This window comes from Anomaloglossus baeobatrachus, chromosome 11 (genome assembly GCF_048569485.1).
Source record: "Anomaloglossus baeobatrachus isolate aAnoBae1 chromosome 11, aAnoBae1.hap1, whole genome shotgun sequence".
NCBI lineage: Eukaryota > Metazoa > Chordata > Amphibia > Anura > Aromobatidae > Anomaloglossus > Anomaloglossus baeobatrachus.
In genome coordinates, this window is record NC_134363.1 from 107,088,498 (window position 1) to 107,114,797 (window position 26,300).

The 26,300-nt window shown below is 45.6% G+C and overlaps 1 protein-coding gene across 2 annotated transcripts in view; it reads right to left on the reverse strand.

Annotated features, from left to right (window-relative positions):
• Positions 1–26,300, reverse strand: part of LOC142256081 (NXPE family member 1-like) — a 533,261-nt gene that overhangs the window by 179,638 nt on the left and 327,323 nt on the right. For both annotated transcript variants that reach the window (XM_075327595.1, XM_075327594.1), the window contains exon 2: positions 8,142–8,239. In XM_075327595.1, coding sequence (XP_075183710.1) covers positions 8,142–8,228 — 87 coding nt within the window. In that variant the 5' untranslated portion in view covers positions 8,229–8,239. The remainder of the gene's footprint in view (positions 1–8,141; positions 8,240–26,300) is intronic.

Sequence of the window (26,300 nt, forward strand, 5' to 3'; positions counted from 1 at the left end):
AGTGTGTATTTTATAGAAAGGTGGAAACTGGCAAGTCGTGAACTAAATGTATGTTTTGTTTTCTTTTCGTAATAAACAGGTCTATTTGTAAGATTTTTTTGGTTTAGCACAGGCATGTACAATTTTTTATATGATTGACTAAATAGTGTAATGAACAGGTGTATTCTCCAATTCCAGATCTTAAATCAGAGCTAGTAGCATATGGTCTTCAGTCAGGGGACTGATTGATCCTAAAAAGACAAGCGAGAAAGAGCCATGAGTCAAGACTAGATGAGCTAATCCAGCTTCTCCCAATCACAGAAATTTCGATGAAGCTTGACGGCAGGGCACCATGGATACACGCCTCGCATTGCAGAAGGGTCGACCCACCGGAGCTGCACTGAGCGTCTTGCTTGTATTTATCCTTTTCAAAAGACCTGTAGAGTCTCAGGCCACCATTGCCAAAACAGGTAGAAGAGAGGACTTAGAGAACCTTGAGACATGGGAAAGTCCAGCAACAAAGGGTGAGAACTCCTCTTGCAGTCCTTGGTCTCAAACCAGTGAAGAAAACCCTTTCCCCTTTCCGCCCATGCCTCAACATTCAGTCAAGCAGGTTTTCCCAATAGATCTTTCTTTCTCTGTTTCTAAGGGAACACAGTACCCTTAGTATTCGGAAATGGCAAAAATAAGTCTTTAGGGGGTACACTGTTGAGGGTAAGAATTGAGTAACCTGAAATACTTAATTCAGCCATTTCACAGACCCAGATACGTAGTTTAGTTGATGTAGCCTAACATACATATTTATGAATGCTTTTGTTTTCTACTAACACATATATAAATATATTCAGTGAGTTTCCTTAATACAAAATGCCAGCTGTAAAACCTCTAGTCCCAGGAAAAGTTTTGGGAGAGCCCATCCCACCAGGCTGATGTCAGTGACACGCGAGTTAACGTCTCGCCTCAGAAACCAATGGACCTGAAACAACTGAAGCAGAGAGCCGCTGCCATCCTACCAATTATCTCAGAAGGCTTCTCTGAGTCAGCGCCTCATCACGCTTTGGTTTTTTATCAAGAGTAAATCACCAAGGTTCATGAGTCGGCTGGATAGACTAGCACCAACCAGGTATTCTCCTTCTCATTTAACATCTGAAAAAGAACCACAGACTATCTGTAGCAAATGTTTTTTGGTTATTTGCTGACCTCAAGATAAGATCTAGACTCAACCTTCCTTGGTTAGCACAATGTGCCCTAATTAAAGTAATCATGCCAATCCTAATAGCCCCTGTAAATCATGGAGTTACCCTCAAACAGATAAAATAGGTATCCAAGGGTGGAGCCAGAACCCATAGAGCTGTGTCAAACAATGACCTATTGGAAGACCCCCATGTATATATAGATGTAATTGGAGTCCCAAGGGGGTCCTGGAGGAGTATAAGGCCAGAGATGAAGTAGCAGCAGGATTTGAGTCCTTACTTCCCATTATTACTGTGAATAAGAATGTTGCATGGATCAATTATCTCTATTATAATCAACAGAGATTTATTAATTACTCCAGGAACACCTTAACTGGGTTAGCTACTCAGTTGGGTCAGACTACTCTGTTGACCAGAATCGGATGGCTTTGGATATGTTATTAGCAGAAAAAGGAGGTGTTTCAGCAATGATAGGAGATGCAGGTTGTACTTATATCCCAGATGAAACAGGCCCAAATGGTAAGGTCACTCATTCCCTATCTAAAGAATTGAAAAGAAATTCAGGGGTAACCAATCTTTGGGGTGACTGTTTTAGTTGATGACTTCTCTGAAAAGGATACTAATTCAGATAGGGATTATAACCCTCCTAGTGTTGTTTTTTGCTATAATTATTGTTTACTGTATTTTACCTTGCTGTAAGAAGATTTGTAATGAGGGGACAAACGAGGCTATAGCCATGGCAACCTTCCCTTCAGTATTACATACACCAGTAGCCCCTCCAAATCTGACACAATGGTTACCATCAAAGCTCAACGACCCAGTGTCAAACTTAAGAGGCTGTTACAGAAGTGGACCATGGGGCTCGGATCCCTTCTTTGAGAACTGAGGTGAAGACGATAGGAAAGACCCGAGGGCATGATTAGCACGCACCTATATACCATAGCTGTGGGACACTGTAGTCTCTGGGTAGCCCTCATGGAGTAAGAAGACAAATAATCTTATTAAGGGGGGTGTTATGATTCAGGGACCGAGGAAGATCAAAAAATGCTGGAAACCCAAAAGGTAGACCACTACCATATAGATAGGGTACTTATTAGAAAAAAACCAAATCAAAAATGATACCCATAAAATCAATTTTATTAGTAATAATATTTAAAAAGTCATAAAGACATTCAGCCAGACACACAGTGTGTGTGTGTAGTGCGGAGGATACACACTTGGTGATGAGGTATAGGAAGATAATGGAGGACCCTAGGTCAATATATTAAAGTTATTTAGGTTGGGTACCAGGGGTGCTGTCTATCCCTCCTCTCAATCCTGCCTAGCAATGGGGCTTTAAGCACCCTAGTTTAGTGGTGCCCCCATTCCACGTCGGCTCACCCTCCCTGTTCCTAACTACCTCAGAACAATCCACCACCAATTATCAAAAAGTGCAAAGTGCAAATAGATCAAGCACAAATACCAGACACACGTAATTTACTGATAGCGTATGGAAAAAAAGTATCACTGTTAAAGTTTTTACATGTAACTCCAATCCAGTACAAAATGTATCTAGGAGCAAGCCTCCAGCATGCAAACCAGGGTTCCCAGCATATAGAGGTGCAGCCCAGATAAATGGATATCAGGCAAGAGGAGCTATCTGTTACAGTATGGATTAAAAATAGATATAAATGATCCAATATTAATCAAATACAGATAATCAGTATACAAAAATGATTAGTGGGAAGAACCCAGCCTACTATTGGTTGGTAGTCCTCCAGGGCTACAGCGATTAGATGGTTAGATATCACAAATCATACAGTCTAAAATTCAGATAACACGTGTCTGGTGCAAAATCCTTAACCCTACGCGTTTCCCCCCACTTGTGGTTTGGGGTTCATCAGGGGATCAGGTAATGACAGCAGGGAGCTGAATAGCTTCCCAGTTGTCCAAATAGCCACCCACAGGGATCCCGTCTGTCCGTTTACTGTGTCCCAGCTGGTTAGGTAACCTGAGTGCAGCAGGTGGATACCTTGTCTCTTGTGCTATGGCGCGCGCTCAGTCTGTCTGTCAGTCTATTTCTCCATCTGTCTCCCCATCTGTCTCTTTCCCCGTCTGTCTCTTTCGCCATCTGTCTCTTTCGCCGTTTGTCTCGTTCCAGGTATGTCTCGTTCCAGGTCTGTCTCGTTCCCCGTCTATCTCTTTTGCCGTCTGTTTCTTTTGCCGTCTGTCTCTTTCCAGGTCTGTCTCGTTCCAGGTCTGTCTCGTTCCGGGTCTGTCTCGTTCCCCGTCTATCTCTGTCTCTTTCCCTGTCTCTTTCCCTGTCTGTCTGTCTCTTTCCCTATTTTTCTCTCTTTCCCTGTCTCTGTCTCTTTCCCTGTCTCTGTCTCTTTCCTTGTCTGTGCCTGCCTCTTTCCCTGTCTGTATATTTCTGCCTCTGTCTCTGTGACTTTCTGTCTCTCTCTGTCTCTTTCCCTGTCTGTCTCTGTCTCTTTCCCTATCTGTGCATGTCTGTCTCTTTCCCTGTCTGTGCCTGTCTGTTTGTGTCTGTCTGCCTCTGTCTGGCTCTTTGATTGTCTGTCTCTCTCTCTCTCTTTCCCTGCCTGTCTCTGTCTCTCTATCTCTGTCTGTCTGTCTCTGTCCCTGTCTGCCTCTTACTCTGTCTGTGCCTAAGTTTGTCTGTCCCTTTCTGTCTCTCTCTATCCATCTCCCCACCGACATCTTAATACCTCATACATAAGCTTGTTATGCTAACAATGTATTTTGTTCCTATAGCAACCAACCACAGCTGCTATTAATAACCTTTTGCTCACAGCTCCATTGACTTTAATGGAGGCAGGTGTTTTTTGTAGTAACTGTAAAGCGCAGAGGTAAATTTAACCATCAAAACATAGTCTATGACGTTCCCTGAGTCACATGGGGTGTCTGTGCAAAATTTTGTGATTGTAAAAGTGACGGTGAGAATTCCTTTAGCAGACACACACACACACACACACACATTTTATTTATTTACTTTCACGTGCAGATTAGTGATGAGGGGGTGTCTCATAGATGCTTGTAATGACTAAGCGAGTACTTAGTGGCAGCTATGGGCTGCCATTAACTCCTTATTACCCCGACTGCCACCACACTAAGGCAATCGGGATGAGCTGAGTAAAGTTGCTGGACTGTCGCATCTACTGGATGCAGCAATTCCAGGCAGCTGCTGGCTGATAGTTTTAGGATGGGGGCTCCCAATAACATGGGTCTCCTCAGCCTGAGAATGCCAGCCCCCAGCTGTGAGGCTTTATCTTGGCTGGGTATCAAAATCGAGGAAGACCCCACACCATTTTTTAAAAGTTATTTATTTATTTTACTGTATGATATAGACATATGATATGTTTTCCCACCGGCGGCTGTAATTGGTTGCAGTCAGAGAGCTGTCACTCAGCTTGGGGGAAAGTCTAACTGCAACCAGTCATAGGCGCTGGTGGGCGGGGGAAGCAGTGAATATGAAATGAGCCTAATGAGTGGGTGCAGTGAATACAAAATGAGCCTAATGAGTAGCCAGCACTTTTAGAAGTAGGAGAGGCCACGGGAACAGTTTGATAGCAGTTTGATAGCCGCGATCAGTGAGTACAAAGCGGAGAGAGACAGAGATAGAGATTAAATGGAGAAAAGTTGGTGACCTGTGTTTTTGTTGACAAGAACGAATGCTAAATGCAACAAAAACGTGATGCAAACACACAGCTAAACATTTTGGTTGCATTTTGGACGCACCTCATTCATTTCAATGGGTGACAAAACGCAAAAAAGAATGAACATGCTGCTTTTTTTTAGGCAAAGATTTTGACAAATATTTGTCAAACAAACTGCTGCCTAAAAAAAGCAACGTGCGGATGGAAATTTTGATTTTTCATAGACTTTGCTAGGGAAGCAAAACGCATGCATATTGTCATTGACACAGTGCAGTTTAAAACGCAACCAAAGAGCAAAAAAAAACCACAATGTGCGCACAAACTCTAATAGTGAACTGAACATCTTGAAAGACTAAGGGGTACTTTGCACACTACGACATCGCAGCTGCGATGTCGGTGGTGTCAAATTGAAAGTGACGCACTTCCGGCGTCACTCTCGACATCGTAGTGTGTAAAGCCTAGATGATACGATTAACAAGCGCAAAAGCGTCGTAATCGTATCATCGGTATAGCTTCGGCGTAAACCATAATTACCTTGCTGCGACGGTCCGATGTTGTTCCTCGTTCCTGCGGCAGAACACATCGCTGTGTGTGAAGTCGCAGGAGCAAGGAACATCTGCTACCTGCGTCCCGGCCGGCAATGCGGAAGGAAGGTGGTGGGTGGGATGTTTACATCCTGCTCATCTCCGCCCCTCCGTTGCTATTGGCCGCCTGTCGTGTGATGTCGCAATGACGCCGCACGACCCACCCCCTTAATAAGGAGGCGGGTCGCCGGCCAGAGCGATGGTCGCAGGACAGGTGAGTGCATGTGAAACTGGCGTAGCGATAATGTTCGCTATGCCAGCTATCACCATGATATCACATCTGCGACGGGGGCGGGGACTATCGCACTCGGCATTGCAGCATCGGCTTGCGATGTCGTAGTGTGCAAAGTGCCCCAAAGTCGTTGCTGCGATAAATCTTCTGTCATAAAATTGCGATCTTGTCGGGGTCAAATCGAAAGTGACGCACATCCGGTGCTGGTAATGACGTCGCAACGTGTAAAGCCTAGAAGCACCGATAAACGATCGCAAAAGCGTCGAAAATAGGTGATTTGTGTAGTGTCGGTCATTTCCATAATTTCGCTGCAGCGACAGGTGCGATGTTGTTCCTCGTTCCTGCGGCAGCACACATCGCTGTATATGAAGCCGCAGGAGCGAGGAACATCTCCTTATCTGCGTCCCTCCTGCAATGAGGAAAGAAGGAGGTGGGCGGGATGTTTACGTCCCGCTCAACTCCGCCCCTCCTCTTCTATTGGCCGCCTGCCATGTGACATCGCTGTGACGCCGCACGACCCGCCCCCTTAGGAAGGAGGCGGGTCGCCGGCCAGAGTGACGTCGCAGGGCAGGTAAGTGCATGTGAAGCTGCCGTAGAGATAATGTTTGCTACGGCAGCTATAACAAGATATCGCATCTGCGACGGGGGCGGGGACTATCGCGCTCAGCATCGCTACAATCGGCTAGCGATGTCACAGCGTGCAAAGTACCCCTTACTGTGACAAAGATCTACTAGAGAAACAAACAGGAATCAGAAAAGGCAGAGGAACAAGAGATGTAATTGCTATTATTATAAGGATTAAGGAAAAGGCCATAGAATACAAAAAGGAGATCTATGTCTGATTCTTCAACTACAGCAAAACCTTTGACTGTGTTAATCAGCAGAAACTTTGGAATACCATGAAGGATATGTGTATGCCAAACCATCTGATTAGCATCATTAGGATCCTTTACATTGATCAAGTAGCAACAGTCCAAACAGAATACTGTGACAAAGCATGGGTTAAAGTAATGCAAATCATCAGGCAACGCTGCATACTGCCACCATTTCTCTTCAAATTAAATGCAGAATCTATTTTCAGGAAGGTTGGAACTGACAAATAAAGGGTGCTTTACACGCTGCGACATTTCTACCGATATATCGTCGGGGTCACGTCGTTAGTGACGCACATCCGGCGCCGGTAGCGACATTGCAGCGTGTGACACCAAGGAGCGACGATCAACGATTGTCCAAAAACGGTGATCGTTGACACGTCGCTCCTTTTCTTAATATCATTGCTGCTGCAGGTACGATGTTGTTTGTCATTCCTGTGGCAGCACACATCGCTATTTGTGACACCGCAGGAACGACAAACATCTCCTTACCTGCGTCCACCGGAAAAGAAGGAAGGAAGGAGGTGGGCGGGATGTTACATCCCGCTCATCGCTGCCCCTCCGCTTCTATTGGACGGCCGCTTAGTGACGTCGCGGTGACGTCGCTGTGACGCCGAACGCACCTCTCCCTTGAAGGAGGGATTGTTTGGCGGTCACAGCGACGTCGCTGCACAGGTATGTGCGTGTGACGTTGCCGTAGCAATAATGTTTGCTACGGCAGCGATCACCAAATGTTGCACGTACGTCGGGGCGGATGCTATCGCGCTCGACATTGCTAGCGATGTCGCAGTGTGTAAAGCACCCTTTAGAAGGAATCAAAATTGCTGGACAGTCAACAATCTTAAATACACATGCGATGCAACATTGATAGCAACAAGGACTCACTTTGGAGTGTCAAGATGGAAAGGTCAAAAATAGGACTCCTACTCAATGCACAGAAGATAAAGATATTGACCCCTGCCAGGAATGACTGGGTCACATTTGAGATGAACAGTGACAAGTTGGAAGTTGTAAAGGACTGCAACCGGAAGTTAATAGGAGAATAGCTATGGGCAAATCAACAATGAAGTCAATGGACAAGTTCTTCAAATCAAGGAACATTTCAACAAAGACACAGCTCATAAATAGTCTGGTCTTTGCTTTAGTATCACATTGTTGCAAAACTTGGATGATGAGCAAACTAGATAGAAGAAGAATCAATGCCTTCAAAATGTGATGCTGGAGAAGAATGTTATCAATACTATGGATGGCAAAAAGAACAAACAAATCAATTTTGTAAGAAACCAAACCAGATAAGTCACTCAAAGGAAGTATGAAGGAGACATGTGTGTCTGAAACGCGTCGACCTTTACAAAGAATAAAGGAATTCAATTAACATCGGATTCCGTGGTGATAGCGCAGTGTATATCCGATTTCTTCTTCAATTTATTTCCACTGGTGTCAGCTGCCTCATACAGCCGTCAACCATGGGATTTTGACCTGAAGGGGGCGTAAATCACTTATTTTTACCACCATTTTAAAATGACAGTGAGGAAGAAGGCCCCTTACTGAAAACCGTTTTAATGTATTAAGGGGTTTATAACACATGCAAGTATAAGCAACTTGTAAAACATTATGTGTCTTACCTTTATGATATTTTGGTGATAAATCATGCTCAAAAGGACACAGAATGCTACTAGTGCAATCCAATAACCTTTATATTTTAGCAGCATTATTATGATCTCTGCATGAGACAGAATATAATTTTAAAAATGTTATTTCTTTTTCATTTGCAAAGCAATATTTTAATACAACATTCAATATATTCAATCATTAAAATGCATCTATTGTTTAAGATTACTTTTAAGAATAAGATAACCCGTGTACAGGAGGAATAAATCTATTTCTGGACACAAAATGACTTGTACAAACAGAAGTCGTTCAAAGAAAAATATGACCGTACGCAACACCAAAAATATATATATATATATATATATATATATATATATATATATATATATATATAGTGTAAAATGATGGATGTATATGTTCTAAATATATTCAAAATAGTGTCAAATGGATGTAGCTGACCTATGGTAAAAATAAGGCAAGGCACCGAAATATAGAACAAAAATTCTAAGAGAAACCGATTTAGTCAAAAATATAACAAGTTTTATTATTTAAAATGAATACCAACAGGCAGAGAGCTTAAAAAGGGGCATCATGTACAAATATTATGAGGAGGTCAAGGACAGGTATCACTGCACAGTGTATAAAAAAATTGATGAAAAAAGTCAAATATACAGTACCTTATCACATTAACACATGTATTCACAAGTATAATACAGGTACAGTGTTCATAGTAGGCATGCAGGAACAGAGGGCCTAACCCTGTGGTGTCTAATTAGTGATATGATCATCAGTAAAGTTAAGGGCCAGAACTGTATGCACTGTAATCAGTACTTCACGTGGGTATGTGTAGTAATAATTAGAAATGAGCGAGTTCGGTTCGCCGAACAGAGGTCTCGTTCGAGTTCGGTCCGGCGAACCGGTTCGGCGAACCACTTGAACCGCATAGGAAACAATGGGAGGCAATCACAAACACATAAAAACACCTAGAAAACACCCTCAAGGTGTCCAAAAGATGACAAACAACTCACAACACAACACAAACACATGGGAAAGTGACAAGAACATATACTCATGCGAAAACAAAAGAGCTGGACAAGGAAAAAGAGGAGGCGACACAGATATAGCCATGGCACACCCTTCTAAAATCATGTAAAACACCGCAAGGTGACTCCAAGCGGAGTCTCCCTTTTTTCCAAAAATTGGGCCACACACACACCCACCCCTTCAGTGGCAGCAGTTGTGCCCCAGATGTACACTTCACAGCTAGATTTGCATCAAGCACATTCAAAAATACGCCATACTTAACCGTCATACCAGGATGACACCGGGGTAGGTAGCAAAGTCTTTCCTGATCCCAGCTCTGTGCATCTTGGATCATTTTTAAAAACAATGTAAGCAAGGGTTACTCCAAGCGGAGTCTCACTTTTTTCCAAAAAATTGGGCCACACACACACCCACCCCTTCAGTGGCAGCACTTGTGCCCCAGTTGTACACTTCACAGCTAGATTTGCATCAAGCACATTAAAAAATACGCCATACTTAACCGTCCCCAGGATGACACCGGGATAGGTAGCAAAGTCTTTCCTGATCCTAGCGCTGTGCATCTTGGATCATTTTTAAAAACACAGCAAGGGTTACTCCAAGAAGAGTCTCCCTTTTTTCCAAAAATTGGGCCACACAGACACCCCATCAGTGGCAGCACTTGTGCCCTAGTTGTACACTTCACAGCTAGATTTGCATCAAGCACATTCAAACTACACAAGCATTTACTCTCCCCAGGATGACACCGGGGTAGTAAATTCCTTGTGAATCCATGACTTGTTCATTTTGATGAACGTTAGTCTGTCTACATTGTCACTGGACAGACGCGTGCGCTTATCTGTCAGCACACACCCAGCAGCACTGAAGACATGTTCAGAGACAACGCTGGCAGCTGGACACGACAAAATCTCCAAGGCGTAAGTGGAGAGCTCTGGCCATTTTTCAAGATTTGAAGCCCAAAATGAGCAAGGCTCCATTTGCAAAGTAATGGCATTGATGTTCATTTGGAGATACTCCTGTATCATCCTCTCCAGCCGTTGACTATGTGTCAGACTTGTTGTCTCTGGTGGCCTTGCAAAGGAGGGTCTAAAAAAATTATGAAAAGATTCCATAAAATTGCTGTTACCAGCACCAGATACGGTGCTACTGGTACGGGTAGACTGTTGAAGATGACGAGACCGTCCCATGTTTGTCAAGTTACAACTGGGAGATTCACTCCCTGCACCTGCACGGTTGTTTGGTGGAAAAGCCGAGCTAAGATCAAGTAACAGCTTCTGCTGATACTCCTGCATACTTGCGTCCCTTTCTATGGCTGGAATTATGTCACAAAATGTGGACTTGTACCGGGGATCTAATAGTGTGGCAAGCCAGTAGTCATCATCACTTCTAATTTTGACAATACGAGGGTCATGTTGGAGGTAGTGCAGCAAGAAGGCACTCATGTGTCTTGCGCAGCCATGCGGACCAAGTCCACGCTGTGTTTGTGGCATAGAGGTGCTACCCGTTCTTTCTTCCTCTGACATCTCCCCCCAACCTCTTTCAACTGAAATTTGACCAAGGTCTCCCTCATCCGCTGAGTCTTCCATGTCCATTGACAGTTTGTCCTCCATTTCTTCATGTTCTCCTGCACCTTCCTCAACATTTCGCCTGCTACCATGCACCCTTGTTGATCCCTGTCCCCCATGGTCCCATGCCTGCCGCGTTGGTGATGATGAACGTCTGGACCTTAGTGATGTTGTTGTGTCTTGCGCATATGAATCCTCCTGTAGTTCCTCCCCTTCCTGTTGTCCCACCCCCTGACTCCGAATAGTGTTTAGCGTGTGCTCCAGCTTGTAAATGACTGGAATTGTCATGCTGATAATGGCATTGTCAGCGCTAAACATATTCGTCGCCATGTCGAAACTGTGCAGAAGGGTGCATAGGTCCTTGATCTGAGGCCACTCCATCAGGGTGATATGCCCCACCTCTGCATCTCGTTGGCCCAGGCTATATGTCATGACGTATTGCACCAGGGCTCGGCGGTGCTGCCACAGTCGCTGTAACATGTGGAGAGTCGAATTCCAGCGTGTCGCCACATTGGATTTCAGGCGATGAACCGCAGGCCGAAAGACTTCTGGAGCGATGCAAGTCGCTCAGCAGCGGTGGTTGAATGGCAGAAGTGAGCAGACAGTTTTCGTGCCCTTTTCAGAAGGCCATTTAGGCTGGGATAGTGTGTTAAAAATTGCTGGACAACAAGGTTCAACACGTGAGCCATACAAGGGACGTGTGTCACCTTGCCCAGGCGAAGGGCCGCACCCAGGTTAGCAGCATTTTCGCACATGGCCTTACCAGGCTGCAGATTGAGTGGAGACAACCATTTATTAAACTCAGTGTCCAGAGCTGCCCACAACTCATCCGCTGTGTGACTCATATTTCCAAGACATGTCAAGCTAAAGACCGCCTGATGCCGTTGCGCTCTGCTGCCAGCATAGTAATGAGGGGTGCGTGATTCCTTCTGCGCAGTGAGAATGCTGGTGGCCTGAGCAGGCAGGCTTGGGGCGGAGGTGGAGGACCCAGATGAGTTGGAGGAGGCAGAAGCAGTGGCGGAACTTGGACAGACAGAGGATTGACACACAAATCGTGGGGACAGCAAGACTTGTGCAGCAGACCCTTCACCATTTATCACCATAGTTACCCAGTCAGCGACATGTAACGTCCCTGTCCATGCTTACTGGTCAAAGTATCGGTGGTGAAATGCACCCGTTCACACACAGAGTTTCTCAAGGAAGTGGTGATGTTGTGTGCGACATGCTGGTGTAGCGCGGGCACACCTTTCTTAGAGAAGTAGTGGCGACTGGGCATCTGGTACTGGGGCACAGCGACAGACATAAGGTCTCTAAAATCCTGTGTGTCCACCAGGTGGAAAGGCAGCATTTCAGTAGCCAAGAGCTTACAGAGGGATAAAGTCAACCTCTTAGCTTTGTCATGGGTCGCAGGAAATGGCCTTTTATTTGTCCATCTGAGTGACAGAGATCTGGCCGCTGTGTGTAGAAGGTGTTGAGTAGGGTGTCCCTGGAAAAATGCAGGTTTGTGAGGAAAGTGCAGGCGTAGACATGATGTTGCCTTTCATCCAACGTTGGTGCTATCGATGTCTGAGAGAGCTGTACACACGCACTTGTTTCCCCTTCCAAACCAATTGACGACCTATCAAGCAAACTGCCTGTTGCGGTTACAGTGGTGGAAGTTGTGCGTGGAAAACCAGGTGTGACAGCTGTCCCCACAGTCCTAGAAGATGAAGAGCACGCAGATGTACTGGAAGGGGCAGGCGGTGGATGGTTCGCTCCGCCAGGCCGCATTGCAGCATGGTGAGCTTCCCACTGGGACATATGATATTTATTCATGTGACGATTCATGGAAGAAGTTGTCAAACTGCTGAGGTTTTGCCCTCTACTAACAGAATCACGACAAATTTTACAGATCACATAATTTGAGCGATCTTTTGCTATGTCAAAAAAGGACCAGGCTAGGCAAGGCTTAGAGGGCATGCGACCTGCTGATCCACCCCGACTAGTGCTCAGAGGCACAGTGGTGGCTGAGGATGCAGTTGTAGACGTGCTACCAGTACTCCGACTCTGTCCAGGAAGGCGCAAGGTAACTTCGTCATCAGTTGCATCCTCCTCCACCGTCTCTGTTGACCTCCTCGAGGGCCTGACTGTGGGTTGACAGTAGGTGGGATCTAGAACTTTCTCATCAATTGTTGTGTTTGCACTCCCTTCACCCTCAGACCGAGCCTCTTCTTGCCCTGACCGAATATTTAAGTTGTCATCGCAATCTGGTATCTGCGTCTCATCGTCATCAGTATGTTCCTCATTGTCTATTACAACAGGTGTTTCAGTTTGTGAATAAGGGTCAACATTATGCTCAGAAAATTGGTCATCACGGCCTGAATCTGAGTCACAAAGGTTCTGGGCATCACTGCAGACAATTTCCTGGTCTGTACTCACTGTAGCTTGGGAGCAGACCTCTGAATCCCAGGCTATAGTGTGACTGAACAGCTCTGCAGACTCAGCCATCTCAGTTCCACAATACTGTGCAGGGCAGGTTGAGACTTCAGAGCTGGGAGAAAGCAAGTGTGATTGGGATGACAACTCAGAGGACTGGTGTTTTTTGGATGCAGTAGTTGAGGTGGAGGAGAGGGCACTTGTTGGACCACTTGAGATCCATTCAAGCATTTTCTTTTTTTGGCCATCATCTACCTTTGTTCCAGTTGTTCGTGTCCGTAAAAAAGGGAGCACATCGGATTGTCCACGGTAAGTAGTAGACATCTTACTTTTGCTGGAAGATGGTCTATCTTCAGCAGATGTTAATGGAGCTTTGCCACCTTACCCACCGACAAACCCTTTTTTTCCTTTTCCAACACGCCTCTTCCCCTTTCCACCAGCATCTGTCATTTTGCCACTCATTTTGATTGCGACAAGATTGTGCACTTAAAATGTGGTAGTAAAAATTGAGAGGTGGTGTAGATTGCAGTGGTGGTCTATCTTTATTAACAGCAGAATAAACAACAATAACTATCCCTGACAATGCAACTACGGCCCTTAAACTGGCAGCATAGTTTGCTAGTATAATGGCTTAGTAACAATGAGTTTGAGTGTGCAATGCAGAGGTGCTGCAAATAGCTTTGCACCAGTGGGACACTAATGGAAGTCCAACAGCCACTTTTAGGATGCCACTAAGTTTACTCAGTGTTTGCTAGTATAATGGCTTAGTAACAATGAGTTTGAGTGTGCAATGCAGAGGTGCTGCACATAGGTATGCACCAGTGGGACACTAATGGAAGTCCAACAGCCACTTTTAGGATGCCACTAAGTTTACTCAGTGTTTGCTAGTATAATGGCTTAGTAACAATGAGTTTGAGTGTGCAATGCAGAGGTGCTGCACATAGATTTGCACCAGTGGGACACTTATGGAAGTCCAACAGCCACTTTTAGGATGCCACTAAGTTTACTCAGTGTTTGCTAGTATAATGGCTTAGTAACAATGAGTTTGAGTGTGCAATGCAGAGGTGCTGCACATAGGTTTGCACCAGTGGGACACTAATGGAAGTCCAACAGCCACTTTTAGGATGCCACTAAGCTTACTCAGTGTTTGCTAGTATAATGGCTTAGTAACAATGAGTTTGAGTGTGCAATGCAGTGGTGCTGCAAATAGCTTTGCACCAGTGGGACACTAATGGAAGTCCAACAGCCACTTTTAGGATGCCACTAAGTTTCCTCAGTGTTTGCTAGTATAATGGCTTAGTAACAATGAGTTTGAGTGTGCAAAGGGCAGGAGGGTACAGTGGCAGGGTTGTGGGTCTGGGTAGAGGAAAGGAAGCCTCCCTTTCTATCCCTCCTAATGGGGAAATGCAGCGAGGAAATCCCTGACCTTAGCTGCACAGACGCTGTCATCTTGTGTAGCTGTTAAAATCTGTTTTCACGGACCTGACTGTCACCTATGGCTCTGACCCTGCCGGTATTAGCCCTTACAAGGACTAATAGAAACTTCTATCCCTATTCTGTATAGCGCTGTGTATAGAGCGTACACAGCAGTATCGGAGACAGGAGCTACGCCAGCGGTGACTGACACCAAGACGCAGAAGGCAGATAATGGCGTGCTGGAGGAAAATTTCCGTTTTTATAATGCATGGACATGTGACATGGACATCCTATCACACATGCCGTTGCTTCTCTGGCTAAAAGTCCACTTAGCTGTGTGTGTGTCTGGGATTGGCTGACATGCTGGCCTGCCCCACTACACGCGCGTGCTTAGGGAAGGAAGACAAGGAAAAAAAAAAAATGGCGATCGCCATTATCCAAACAGCAGTGATCTGAATGCGCTGTTCCCGCACACTATACGCTGAAATTTCATAATAATGTGAGTCACAGAGTGACTTACACTATTACAGCGGAAAGCCAGCTAGTAATTAGCTTGTCTTTTTGCTGCTAGAACCGTTCTCGAACGTATCTAGAACTATCGAGCTTTAGCAAAAAGCTCGAGTTCTAGTTTGATCTAGAACAGCCCCCAAAATCACTCGAGCCGCGATCTGGAGAACCTCAAACCACGAACCGCGCTCAACTCTAGTAATAATGGCTGTAATGTGTGGTGTAAATGAAAAATGTACATTTGCAGCACTAATTTTTGTTTACATGGCCTGTTTGTGCAGAAGTTTCTAAGGCAGATGTATATAGAAAACGCTTGAATAAAGACATGGTAGATGTAAAGTAAAGGATTTTTACCTGTGCAGAGGGAGACCTGTGCTCACATGTGACGCCAGCCCCGACGCGCACATTTCGGCGTCACCTTCGTCAGAGGGTGGGAAGGTGACGCCGAAACGTGCGCGTCAGGGCTGGCGTCGCATGTGAGCACAGGTCTCCTTCTGCACAGGTAAAAATCCTTTACTTTACATCTACCATGTCTTTATTCAAGCGTTTTCTATATACATCTGCCTTAGATACTTCTGCACAAACAGGCCATGTAAACAAAAATTAGTGCTGCAAATGTACATTTTTCTTTTATACCACACATTACAGCCATTATTACTACACATACCCACGTGAAGCACTGAATACAGTGCATACAGTTCTGGCCCTTAACTTTACTGATGATCGGTATTATATGTGTCCATCATCATTTATATCACTAATTAGACACCACAGGGTTAGGCCCTCTGTTCCTGCATGTCTACTATGGACACTGCACCTGTATTATACTTGTGAATACATGTGTTAATGTGATATGCTACTGTATATTTGACTTTTTTCATCAATTTTTTTATACACTGTGCAGTGATATCTGTCCTTGACCTCCTCATAATATTTGTACATGTGATGCCCCTTTTTAGGCTCTTTGCCTGTTGGTATTCATTTTAAATAATAAAACTTGTTATATTTTTTACTAAATCGATTTCTCTTAGAATTTTTGTTCTATATTGCAAAATTACTTGTGTACTGCATTAGACCTCAGCAATGCTTTCATCTTCAGTTGTGGCTAAGCTAGTGGACAAAGACTTGCTGCTATTATGTCTAGAGATGAGCGAACCAGCCGCGGTTCGGCTCGAGTTCGGTTCGTCGAACGGAGGTCTCGTTCGAGTTCAGTTTGGCGAACGTTCGACGAACCGAACTCGAACCGCATAGGAAACAATGGCAGGCAATCACAAACACATAAAAACACCAAGAAAACACCCTCAAAGGTGTCCAAAAGGTGACAAACAAGTTACAACACAACACAAACACATGGGAAAGTGACAAGGACATATACTCATGCGAAAACAAAGGAGCTGGACAAGGAAAAAGAGGAGGAGACACAGATATGAGTATATGCAAGGGAACGTCGATGCCATTACTGTGCAACTTGAGCCCTGCTCATTTTAGGCTTCCAATCTGGATAAATTGCCTGAGCTCACCACGTACGCCTTGGGGATCTTGTTGTGTCCCGCAGCCAGCGTTTTCTCGGAACGTGTCCTCAGTGCTGCTGGGGGTGTGCTGACAGCTAAGCACACGCATCTGTCCACTGACAATGTGGACAGACTAACGTTCACCAAGATCAAAAAGTCATGGCTCTCAGAGGACTTTTCTTCCCCTGGCTCAGCCAAAGGAGGCGAAAGGCACGCGTATTTTTGAGAGTGCTTCATGCAAAGCATCTTTTTCATCTTGAAAATGGGGGTCAACTGATGCCAGTCAAGTGGGGTGTGTGTGGCCCAATTAGTGGAAACGAGGGAGACTGTGGTTGGAGTCCCCTCACTTTTGAAAAAAGAACCAAGATGAACAAGTCATGGCTCTCAGAGGACTTTTATTCCCCTGGGTCATCCAGGGGAGGTGAAATGCACGTGTATTTTTGAGAGTGCTTCATGCAAAGCATCTTTTTCATCTTGAAAATGGGGTCAACTGATGCCAGTCAAGTGGGGTGTGTGTGGCCTAATTAGTGGAAACGAGGGAGACTGTGGTTGGAGTCCCCTCGCTGTGTTTGTAAAAGAACCAAGATGAACAAGTCATGGCTCTCAGAGGACTTTTATTCCCCTGGGTCATCCAGGGGAGGTGAAAGGCATGCGTATTTTTGAGAGTGCTTCATGCGAAGCATCTTTTTCATTTTGAAAAGGGGGGTCAACTGATGCCAGTCAAGTGGGGTGTGTGTGGCCGAATTAGTGGAAACGAGGGAGACTGTGGTTGGAGTCCCCTCGCTGTGTTTGTAAAAGAACCAAGATGAACAAGTCATGGCTCTCAGAGGACTTTTCTTCCCCTGGGTCATCCAGGGGAGGTGAAAGGCATGCGTATTTTTGAGAGTGCTTCATGCAAAGCATCTTTTTCATTTTGAAAAGGGGGGTCAACTGATGCCAGTCAAGTGGGGTGTGTGTGGCCCAATTAGTGGAAACGAGGGAGACTGTGGTTGGAGTCCCCTTGCTGTGTTTTACATGCTTTTAGAAGGGCATGACATGACTTAGAGGTTGACTTTCAGCATCTGCAAACTGTTGGCTACCAAAATGCTTCCTTTCCAACCTTTTTAACCGAGGATTTTCGAGACCTTATGCCCATCGCAGTGCCCCAAGAGCCGATGCCCAGGCGCCACTCCTTCTCCAACAAAGGCGTGCACGCGCTACACCAGTATGTCGCACCAAACATCACCGCTTCTTTGAGAAACTGTGTGACAGGGTGCATTTCACCACAGATACTTGGCCCAGTAAGCATGGACAGGGGCGTTACATGTCGCTGACTGGGCAATGGGTTACTATGGGGAGAGATGGAAAAGGGTCTGCTGTACAAGTCTTGCTGTCTCCACGAGTTGTATCAATCCTTCCTCTGTATGTAGAAGTTAATACACTGCTTATGCCCCCTCAACCTTGTGTGGGTCCTTCACCTCGGCCCAAACCCTGTGTGTTCAGGGCACCCTTCCTTGTAACTGCGCACAAGGAATACCACACACCTCCTTACTATGCTGGCAGCAGAGCTCAATGCCATCATGCGGTCAAATGTTTACTTTAGAATGTATGGGAAATGTGAGTCACACCGCTGAGAAGTTGTGGACCGTTAGCTCTGGAGACCAAGTTTCATCAATGGTTGTCTCCACTCAACCAGCAGCCAGGAAAGGCCGGGTGTGACAATGATGCAAACATGGGTGCGGCCCTTCGCCGTGACAATGTGACACACGTGCCTTGTGTGGCTCACGTATTGAACCTGGTTGTCCAGCAGTTTTTAAAGCACTATCCCGGCCTACATGGCCTTCTGCAGAGTACGGTGTAACGCCTTCCTTAATCCACACACTCAGATGGGCTGTAAAGGATAGGCTAGAGGGAAGCCACACCAAGCAGGACCTCCAGAACCCTGAAACCCTTTAACCCCTATACAGGGATTAGGAATTACACAGGGCCCAAGGTGATCAATACCTGTGGAAGGCTGCAGTTCCAGAGAATAGTAGTCAGGCAGGGACAAAACTTTAATTGAGGAACAGGAACAGAATGGGACGGCCAGGACTTAATCAGAAAACAAGCAGAGGTGAAATGCGGATCGGCCAACAAGGTACATAAACAGCAAGCAGGAAAAGTAGTCAGGTAACAAGCACACAAAATCATAAAACTGAACTGGGGGTAAAAGTAACCAGAGGTTCATAGCTATGTCTGGCAGTGGTCTGCAGACAGGATGGGCATAAAAAAGGGTGTGGTGTCTTCCCATTGGTTGTAGCTGAATGATGGTACTTCATCTGTGAGATACACACCAGCTACATTCAGCCAGAGATTCTGCATCTGTCAAGGTAATGCAGCCTAGTGGGTGAGCATAACCTGCGTCCACCTGCGCCGCTGGCATCGACTCCTCTCCCATCATCAGCACTATGCATGAAAGGAACACGTTGTCACCTGGCGACCGGAGTACAAATTGATGGAGCGTACTCCGTTGATGACTTAACCGCAGTGTGCGGCAATGATGCAAACCTGGCTGCGGGCCATCGTCAGGGCAATGTGACACACGTGCCTTGTATGGCTCACGTGTTGAATCTGATTCTCCAGCAATTTTTAAAACACCATCCCGGCCTACATGGCCTTGTGCAGCGGGCACGCTCGCTATGTGCTCACTTCCATCATTCGCACACAGCAGCTCAACAACTTTCGTCGCTACAGAAGTCTTTAGGTCTGGTGGTTAAACGCCTGAAATGCGATGTGCCGACACGCAGGAATTTGAATCTGCACATGTTGCAGCGTTTGTGGCAGCACCGTCGAACCCTGCTGCAATACGTTATGACATATAGTCTGGCCTAACTTGATCTAGAGGTGGTGCAGATCACGCTGCTGGAGTGGTGTCAGATCAAGGACCTATGCACCCTTCTACACAGTTTACAAATGTTGACGAAGATGTTTAGCACTGGCAATGCCATTCTCAGCGTGACAATTCTGGTCATCTACATGATGGAGCACACTGTAAGCATTATTCGGAGTCAGGTGTTGGGACAAGAGGAAGGGGAGGAAGTACAGGAGGAGTCATATGCGGAAGGGATAACAAGATCTACGAGGTCCAGATGGTCAGCAGCACCTAGGCGGCAGTCATGGTGGGGGAGAGGGATTAACAAGGGTGCATAGTATCAGCAAAAAGTGTTGAGGAAGGTGCAGGAGCCCATGAAGAAATGGAGGAGGAACTGGCGATGCGCATGGAAGACTCAGCAGATGAGTGAGAGCTTGTTCACATTTCGGTTGTGCGAGGTTGGGGGGAGAGGGCAGAGGAAGGAGGCACGATTCTCACCTCTCTGCCAACAACACACCAAGGACTTGGTCCTCCTGGATGCACAAGACACATGAGCGCCTTCTTGCTGCACTACCTACAACATGACCCTCGGATTGTACGAATTCGAAGTAATGCTAACTACTGGGTTGCCACACTGTTAGATCCCTGGTACAAGACAAAATTTGGCGAAATAATTCCTGCCATAGAAAGGGACGCACGTATACAGGAGTATCTGCAGAAGGTGATACGCAATCTTAGATCTGCTTTTCCACTAAACACCAGTGCTGTACAGAGTGAATATCAACGCTTTGTCATGGATAGGAGGAAATGGTCTTTCACTTGTCCACATCTGAGGGACCGAGGGCTGTCTGCTGTGCTGAGATGGCATTGAGTACGGTGTCCCTGCAGAGTTGCACTTTTGGTCATATACAAAATGAGTTGAAAAAGGACAGATGCTGGTGGAAAGGGGAACAGGTGTGTTGGAAAGGGGAAAAAAGTTTTTGTCCGTGGGTTTGGTGGTTAAGCAAAAGTAACATTTGCTGAAGAAACACCATCTGTTACGGTGGGACTGGCAGATTTGGATAAGGTGGTATATACTATGCTACCGCTATATAACGTAAATTAATAAGAAAAGAAAGAGAAAGGTATATATCCCCATCAGCAGTCAGTGTCCACCGTGCTCCCAGATGGAAAAGGAGAGGTTGGCAACTGGAAGGTTAGGTGGAGGATACAGAGCTGTGTGGCTATGAAACTAATAGTAGCCTGAACCGAGTTAGACGCCACTCGGATCTGGAGACTGGGAGCCCTGTTACCGTCACAGGGTCCACACGCCCACCCAGCCAAAGAACTCCCTGTTAACATCACAGGGGCCATTGAGTACGCTGACCGTGTGCATTGGGGTCACACCTGTGGACAGCAGGCGCATCAGCAGCAGCAGGCCTGTTAATGCCACTGGGCTGCACAAGCAGGAATGGTAGGACAGGAGCTGGTCTTAACCGTTCTGCGTTACCAACTGTGGTGGCGGCCTGCATCGACACCCTATCCCTGCCTACCTCTGGCCTAAAGCCGCAATGGGTTCAACACATGGAGGTGTGCTCTTTCGGAGCATAATAGAAGACTGTGCACCTCTTTGTCGGCTCCAGCCCGTTTTATAACCTGGGTCCGCCCCAATCCAGGGTGGACCACAATGCACCTCCTGGAGACAAAAGCAGAGTGACACGTCATGAGTGGCATAACTAGTGTCCTATTTGGAACCGCAACTTCAATAATGACCTCATGGCTGCCACGACACAAACACCTCACCAGTCATCGTCTGACCATCAATAATGAGGTGACAAGTCATAGGGGCGGGCCTCTGCAAGCCATTTGGGAGTGGCCTGGCCACATCGTCAGGACACCTGATGCCCTGTGGTCTATATGGGCCCCCCACATCAGGGGCAGGGCCAAAGAGTTCATTACCGGACCTAGTCTCTGATGCAGTAAGTGCCTGAGCATGCTCAGTAGCATGAAATACAGTCTCTGAAAAAAGACTATCAGCTTTAGCATGGTGTCTAGGCACAACACAGGACTTAGACCCGGCACGGAGTGCAAGTACCTGTGCAAAGAGGCTTTTCGCAATAAGTGTGGGAGCATGCGCTGTATCCCGAAATGAAGACTTAGCCTCAGGAATGGCACAGTCAGGCTGAGCATACTCACTAGGCGAAACACTGTAGTTAGGCTGCAGCTGGGGTAAATCGGCACACGCATGCGCACTAGCTGCCTCTCCACACTTAGACGTGGAGGAGAAATTGCTCTTCGGGTGTGGACTTGGAGATGCTGTCTATGAACAGAAGGAAAAGCTAAAGGTGTGTGTTACAGCAAGGAGCCACCGCGGAAACACTTCGTTCAATTGTGAGGGGAGTCATTTTGGAGTTTGGTGAGGAGTACCGTAACACCAGTGAGCAGCATCCTGTGCCACAGACCAACATTCTTACGGTGCTGTCTATACTGCTTACCGTGAGAGGAGCGTAAAGTCTGTATTTCTGGCAACTGGACATCACAGTACGCGGGTACGGTAGGCTGTGCCCAGACAATAATGCGGGCACGCAACACTTTGTTTTATTAGCAAAACACATATCTGTTCTGGGTAGGCCGACTATATAGACAATAAGACTTGCTGCCTCTGCACTGTCAAATTGTCACGTACAGTTTAAATCATAGAGGGACAGCGACACATGTTTGCATTGACTGTTGCTTTTCAAGATTTCCATGACTGTGTTGCAGAGCTGTGTGGTTTGCATTCACACTGCTATCATCTGCCTTATCTGTGAGGCTTCAGCTAACAAGGGTATTCAGGGGGGGGGTAATGTGTTTTGTCTATGTTTAGGTAGATAACTTGGAAGCTCTTGTGATGCGACACTGGTAAGTCGTGTTCGCACACACACACACACACACACACACGCACAAACACACAATTACTGCTACGCAGAGGGATTAGCAGGTAGTAGGCAACAGAATAGATTGTTCAATTATTTAAATTGTATGCATGGTTCTTATTGTTTGTTTTGGTAAAGTTAAACAATCATTTATCAACCCAACTGCCTAGAGTCCTTTTCCTGTTGCCTGGTTTTGCTGCATACTGGCGAGCCCACACTGTACACGACTTAAAATGAAGCATAAGTCGCAATGTGCATTTCACTGTGCTACAATGCGGCCTAGCGTGCCTGTGCAACCACCGCCTGCCCCATCAAGTGCATCTGCGTGCTTTTCATCCTCTGTGACTGTGGGGATAGCAGTCTCACATGGTTTTTCACACTGAACTTCCACCTCTTTACACGCAACAGGGAGTGTGATTGGCAGGTCATCACTTGTTTTGGAAGTGGAAACAGAAGGTATTGTTGAGCTGTCAGACATCGAGAAAACCAACATTGGATGCAGGCTACATTATATCCACACCTGCACCTTCGTCACAGATTGACTGGACTACCTGCAGTTAATAATTGCATTCCAGAAATGGAAAAGAGTGTAGGATGCACATGTGTTGTACCTTGCTTGGCAGCAAAGGAACACTAACTTAGTATTACAGACAATTTTAGGAAGGCAGAAAAAGAGTCAGCTCTTTGGGCAAATTAAATAGCATGGCAAAAGTGGACAGGTAGGTACAGTGGCCGTGTTCTGTGGGTACCAGGACAGTAAAGGAAGCCTCACTTTCTATCCCTCCGAATTATCAAATGCAGCAAGGAATTCCCTGAGTTTGCTATAAAATTAGGGTAGCAAAATGTGCATGAGGGTGTAATGCAGTGGTGCTGCAGATAGCTTTGCACCAGTGGGACACTAATGGAAGTCCAATAGCCACTTTTAGAATGCCACTAAGTTTACTCAGTGTTTGCTAGTATAATAGCTTAGTAACAATGAGTTTGAGTGTGCAATGCAGAGGTGCTGCAAATAGATTTGCACCAGTGGGACACTAATGAAGTCCAACAGCCACGTTTAAGATGCCAATAAGTTTACTCAGTGTTTGCTAGTATAATGGCTTAGTAACAATGAGTTTGAGTGTGCAATGCAAAGGTGCTGCACATAGCTTTGCACCAGTGGGGCACTAATGGAGTACAACAACCACTTCTTGTATGCCACTAAATGGCAGCATTTTTTGCTATCATTATAGCTTATTAAAAACAGAGCAGGAGGATGTCATGCAGAGGTGCTAGAAATAGCTTGGCACCAGTGGGGCACTAATGGAAGTCCAACAGCCACTTTTAGGATGCCACTAAGTTTCCTCAGTGTTTGCTAGTATAATGGCTTAGTAACAAATGAGTTTGAGTGTGCAATGCAGGCAGACGTGCTGCAAATATCTTTGCACTAGTGGGACAATACAGAAGTCCAACAGCCACGTTTAGGATGCCACTAAGTTTCCTCAGTGTTTGCTAGTATAATGGCTTAGTAACAATGAGTTTGAGTGTGCAATGCAGGCAGACGTGCTGCAAATATCTTTGCACTAGTGGGACAATACAGAAGTTCAACAGCCACTTTTAGGATGCCACTAAGTTTCCTCAGTGTTTGCTAGTATAATGGCTTAGTAACAATGAGTTTGAGTGTGCAATGCAGGCAGACGTGCTGCAAATATCTTTGCACTAGTGGGACAATACAGAAGTTCAACAGCCACTTTTAGGATGCCACTAAGTTTCCTCAGTGTTTGCTAGTATAATGGCTTAGTAACAAATGAGTTTGAGTGTGCAATGCAGGCAGACGTGCTGCAAATATCTTTGCACTAGTGGGACAATACAGAAGTCCAACAGCCACGTTTAGGATGCCACTAAGTTTCCTCAGTGTTTGCTAGTATAATGGCTTAGTAACAATGAGTTTGAGTGTGCAATGCAGGCAGACGTGCTGCAAATATCTTTGCACTAGTGGGACAATACAGAAGTCCAACTGCCACTTTTAGGATGCCACTAAGTTTCCTCAGTGTTTGCTAGTATAATGGCTTAGCCAAAACCAGAGTCTAACTACTTTAAAAAAATTATATAGAATTTTATTAATCAAAATCACGTACAAACACGTATTAAAATTGGAGGTTTGAGAAAGGGAGGAAGAAAGAACTTCCCTGACCTAGCCCTTCCTCAACGACGGGGTCGGCGTCCTAATGTGAAGACGCCCCCGTTCCACGACGGCTAACCCTGAGTAAGGCCCTCCCTACCGGGTAAGATGTAACCCCTATTAGATAGAATCAACCCCTAAAGTAGTAACACCACAGTGAGGAAGAGGTGCTCAGTCCACAGTGGCTAATTTGTCTGTATCACCACTTGGGTGAGTGAGGGTATGGGGCCTAGGGAAGTCGTCATATATTTATGAGTCCATGTGCTCAGTATAAATGTTAGAGGTAAGAGTCACAATAATTATAACCACAATACAATTTGTCAAATAGAGACATACTTCATATTCCATATATAAACTAGCTCAAGAAATGCCCGACGCGTTTCACCCTTGTCAATATTCAGGGGCTCATCAGGGGCTTTTCAACATGTTCTTGAAAGAAGTATCCAATTTTGAACAAATCTGTGACAAACATAACAAATTAAACCTATATTAGTGACAACGTCCAATGATCCATTGAAATAGCACATGTAGGTACTGATAATGAACACCAATACTAACCAGCAGTGGTAGATATTGTTCACTTCAGAGGGGTATAGGATGATAATAAGCTGCCTACTCAGCTGGTCTATCATGGGGCTTGTCAGGATGACTTTTTCACCTATACATGTAAACACATTATCAGCCGAAGCAAGGCCAGTTTTTTATATATGATAAGAACCATGCATGCTACAGACAGTACCTTTCTGAGTAGAGGTTCCTGTCTTACTCACGGATTAATAATATGCACAATCAGAACTGGACCCTGATAAAAAATTAAACACAAGTTTATGTACTGTTTTAAGCATTTCAGAACTCATACCCTAGTGGGTACTTTATGTTCAAACACCAGTATTAAAATACCTGGGATATTTGTGCCTAATCCACCCTGGGATATACGTTACGTCGCTCAGAATAAGGACTGTGGGGTGTGGCTAAATACATCTAGCCCATAGTAGGAACAATTGCACTGTAAAAACACACAGTAATACAGATGACTTCAATTAGCACCAGGAAGAGAAACAACCTGCTGGATATATCGTGGCACATAGAACAGTACAGCGATACCTTATATACATCAGCCAAAGTGAATATCTTCGACTGGTAACCTATTTACCAACGGCCATGTAATGCTTATGCAGCCACCAATGTCAGAAGAGAAGTACAAGTGCCCAAAATAAATCCTGTGTGGACAGAGGGATACATTTAGAAATACATATATAAACACATCCTTCCTCTCTCCCCATGAATAAAGGACCACATACCTAGTCGCTGTCCCACAGTGGGGCAAGGAATAACCATAGGGAACCACAGCAACCAGTATCTACAATACAATTATATGTACATCAGCCTCCATTCAGCACATGTTACTTCAATTGCCAAAGAGGATTGTGGAGATCCTACCTTAAACAGGTCCGTGTGGGAGAAACCAGGTGTGGCGTCCAGTGATCGCTGACCCAGTGGGGCAAGGTGGGCAATTTAAAGCAAGTTTTGGCGCCACCATGAAAGGAAACCGGAAGTGACGTAGCGCCACTTGTCTCATCATCCCAGAATGTGGGAAGCCGCTCGCATCACATCCGGTCATGTGATCGAGTGATGTGCATCCGTTATTCACGTCCCCAGAGCCGGCAAACATCAGTTCCCGGTTGCTGGGATTAACACAAAGTATCCGCGCATGCGCAGTGCAATGTTGACAGCTATAATATCAACGACTGCTGGCGCTTACATGGCCATACGATATGATGGGGCTATATCAGCCACACTAATTGGACACCTTACAATAAGCAACAACAAGTACTT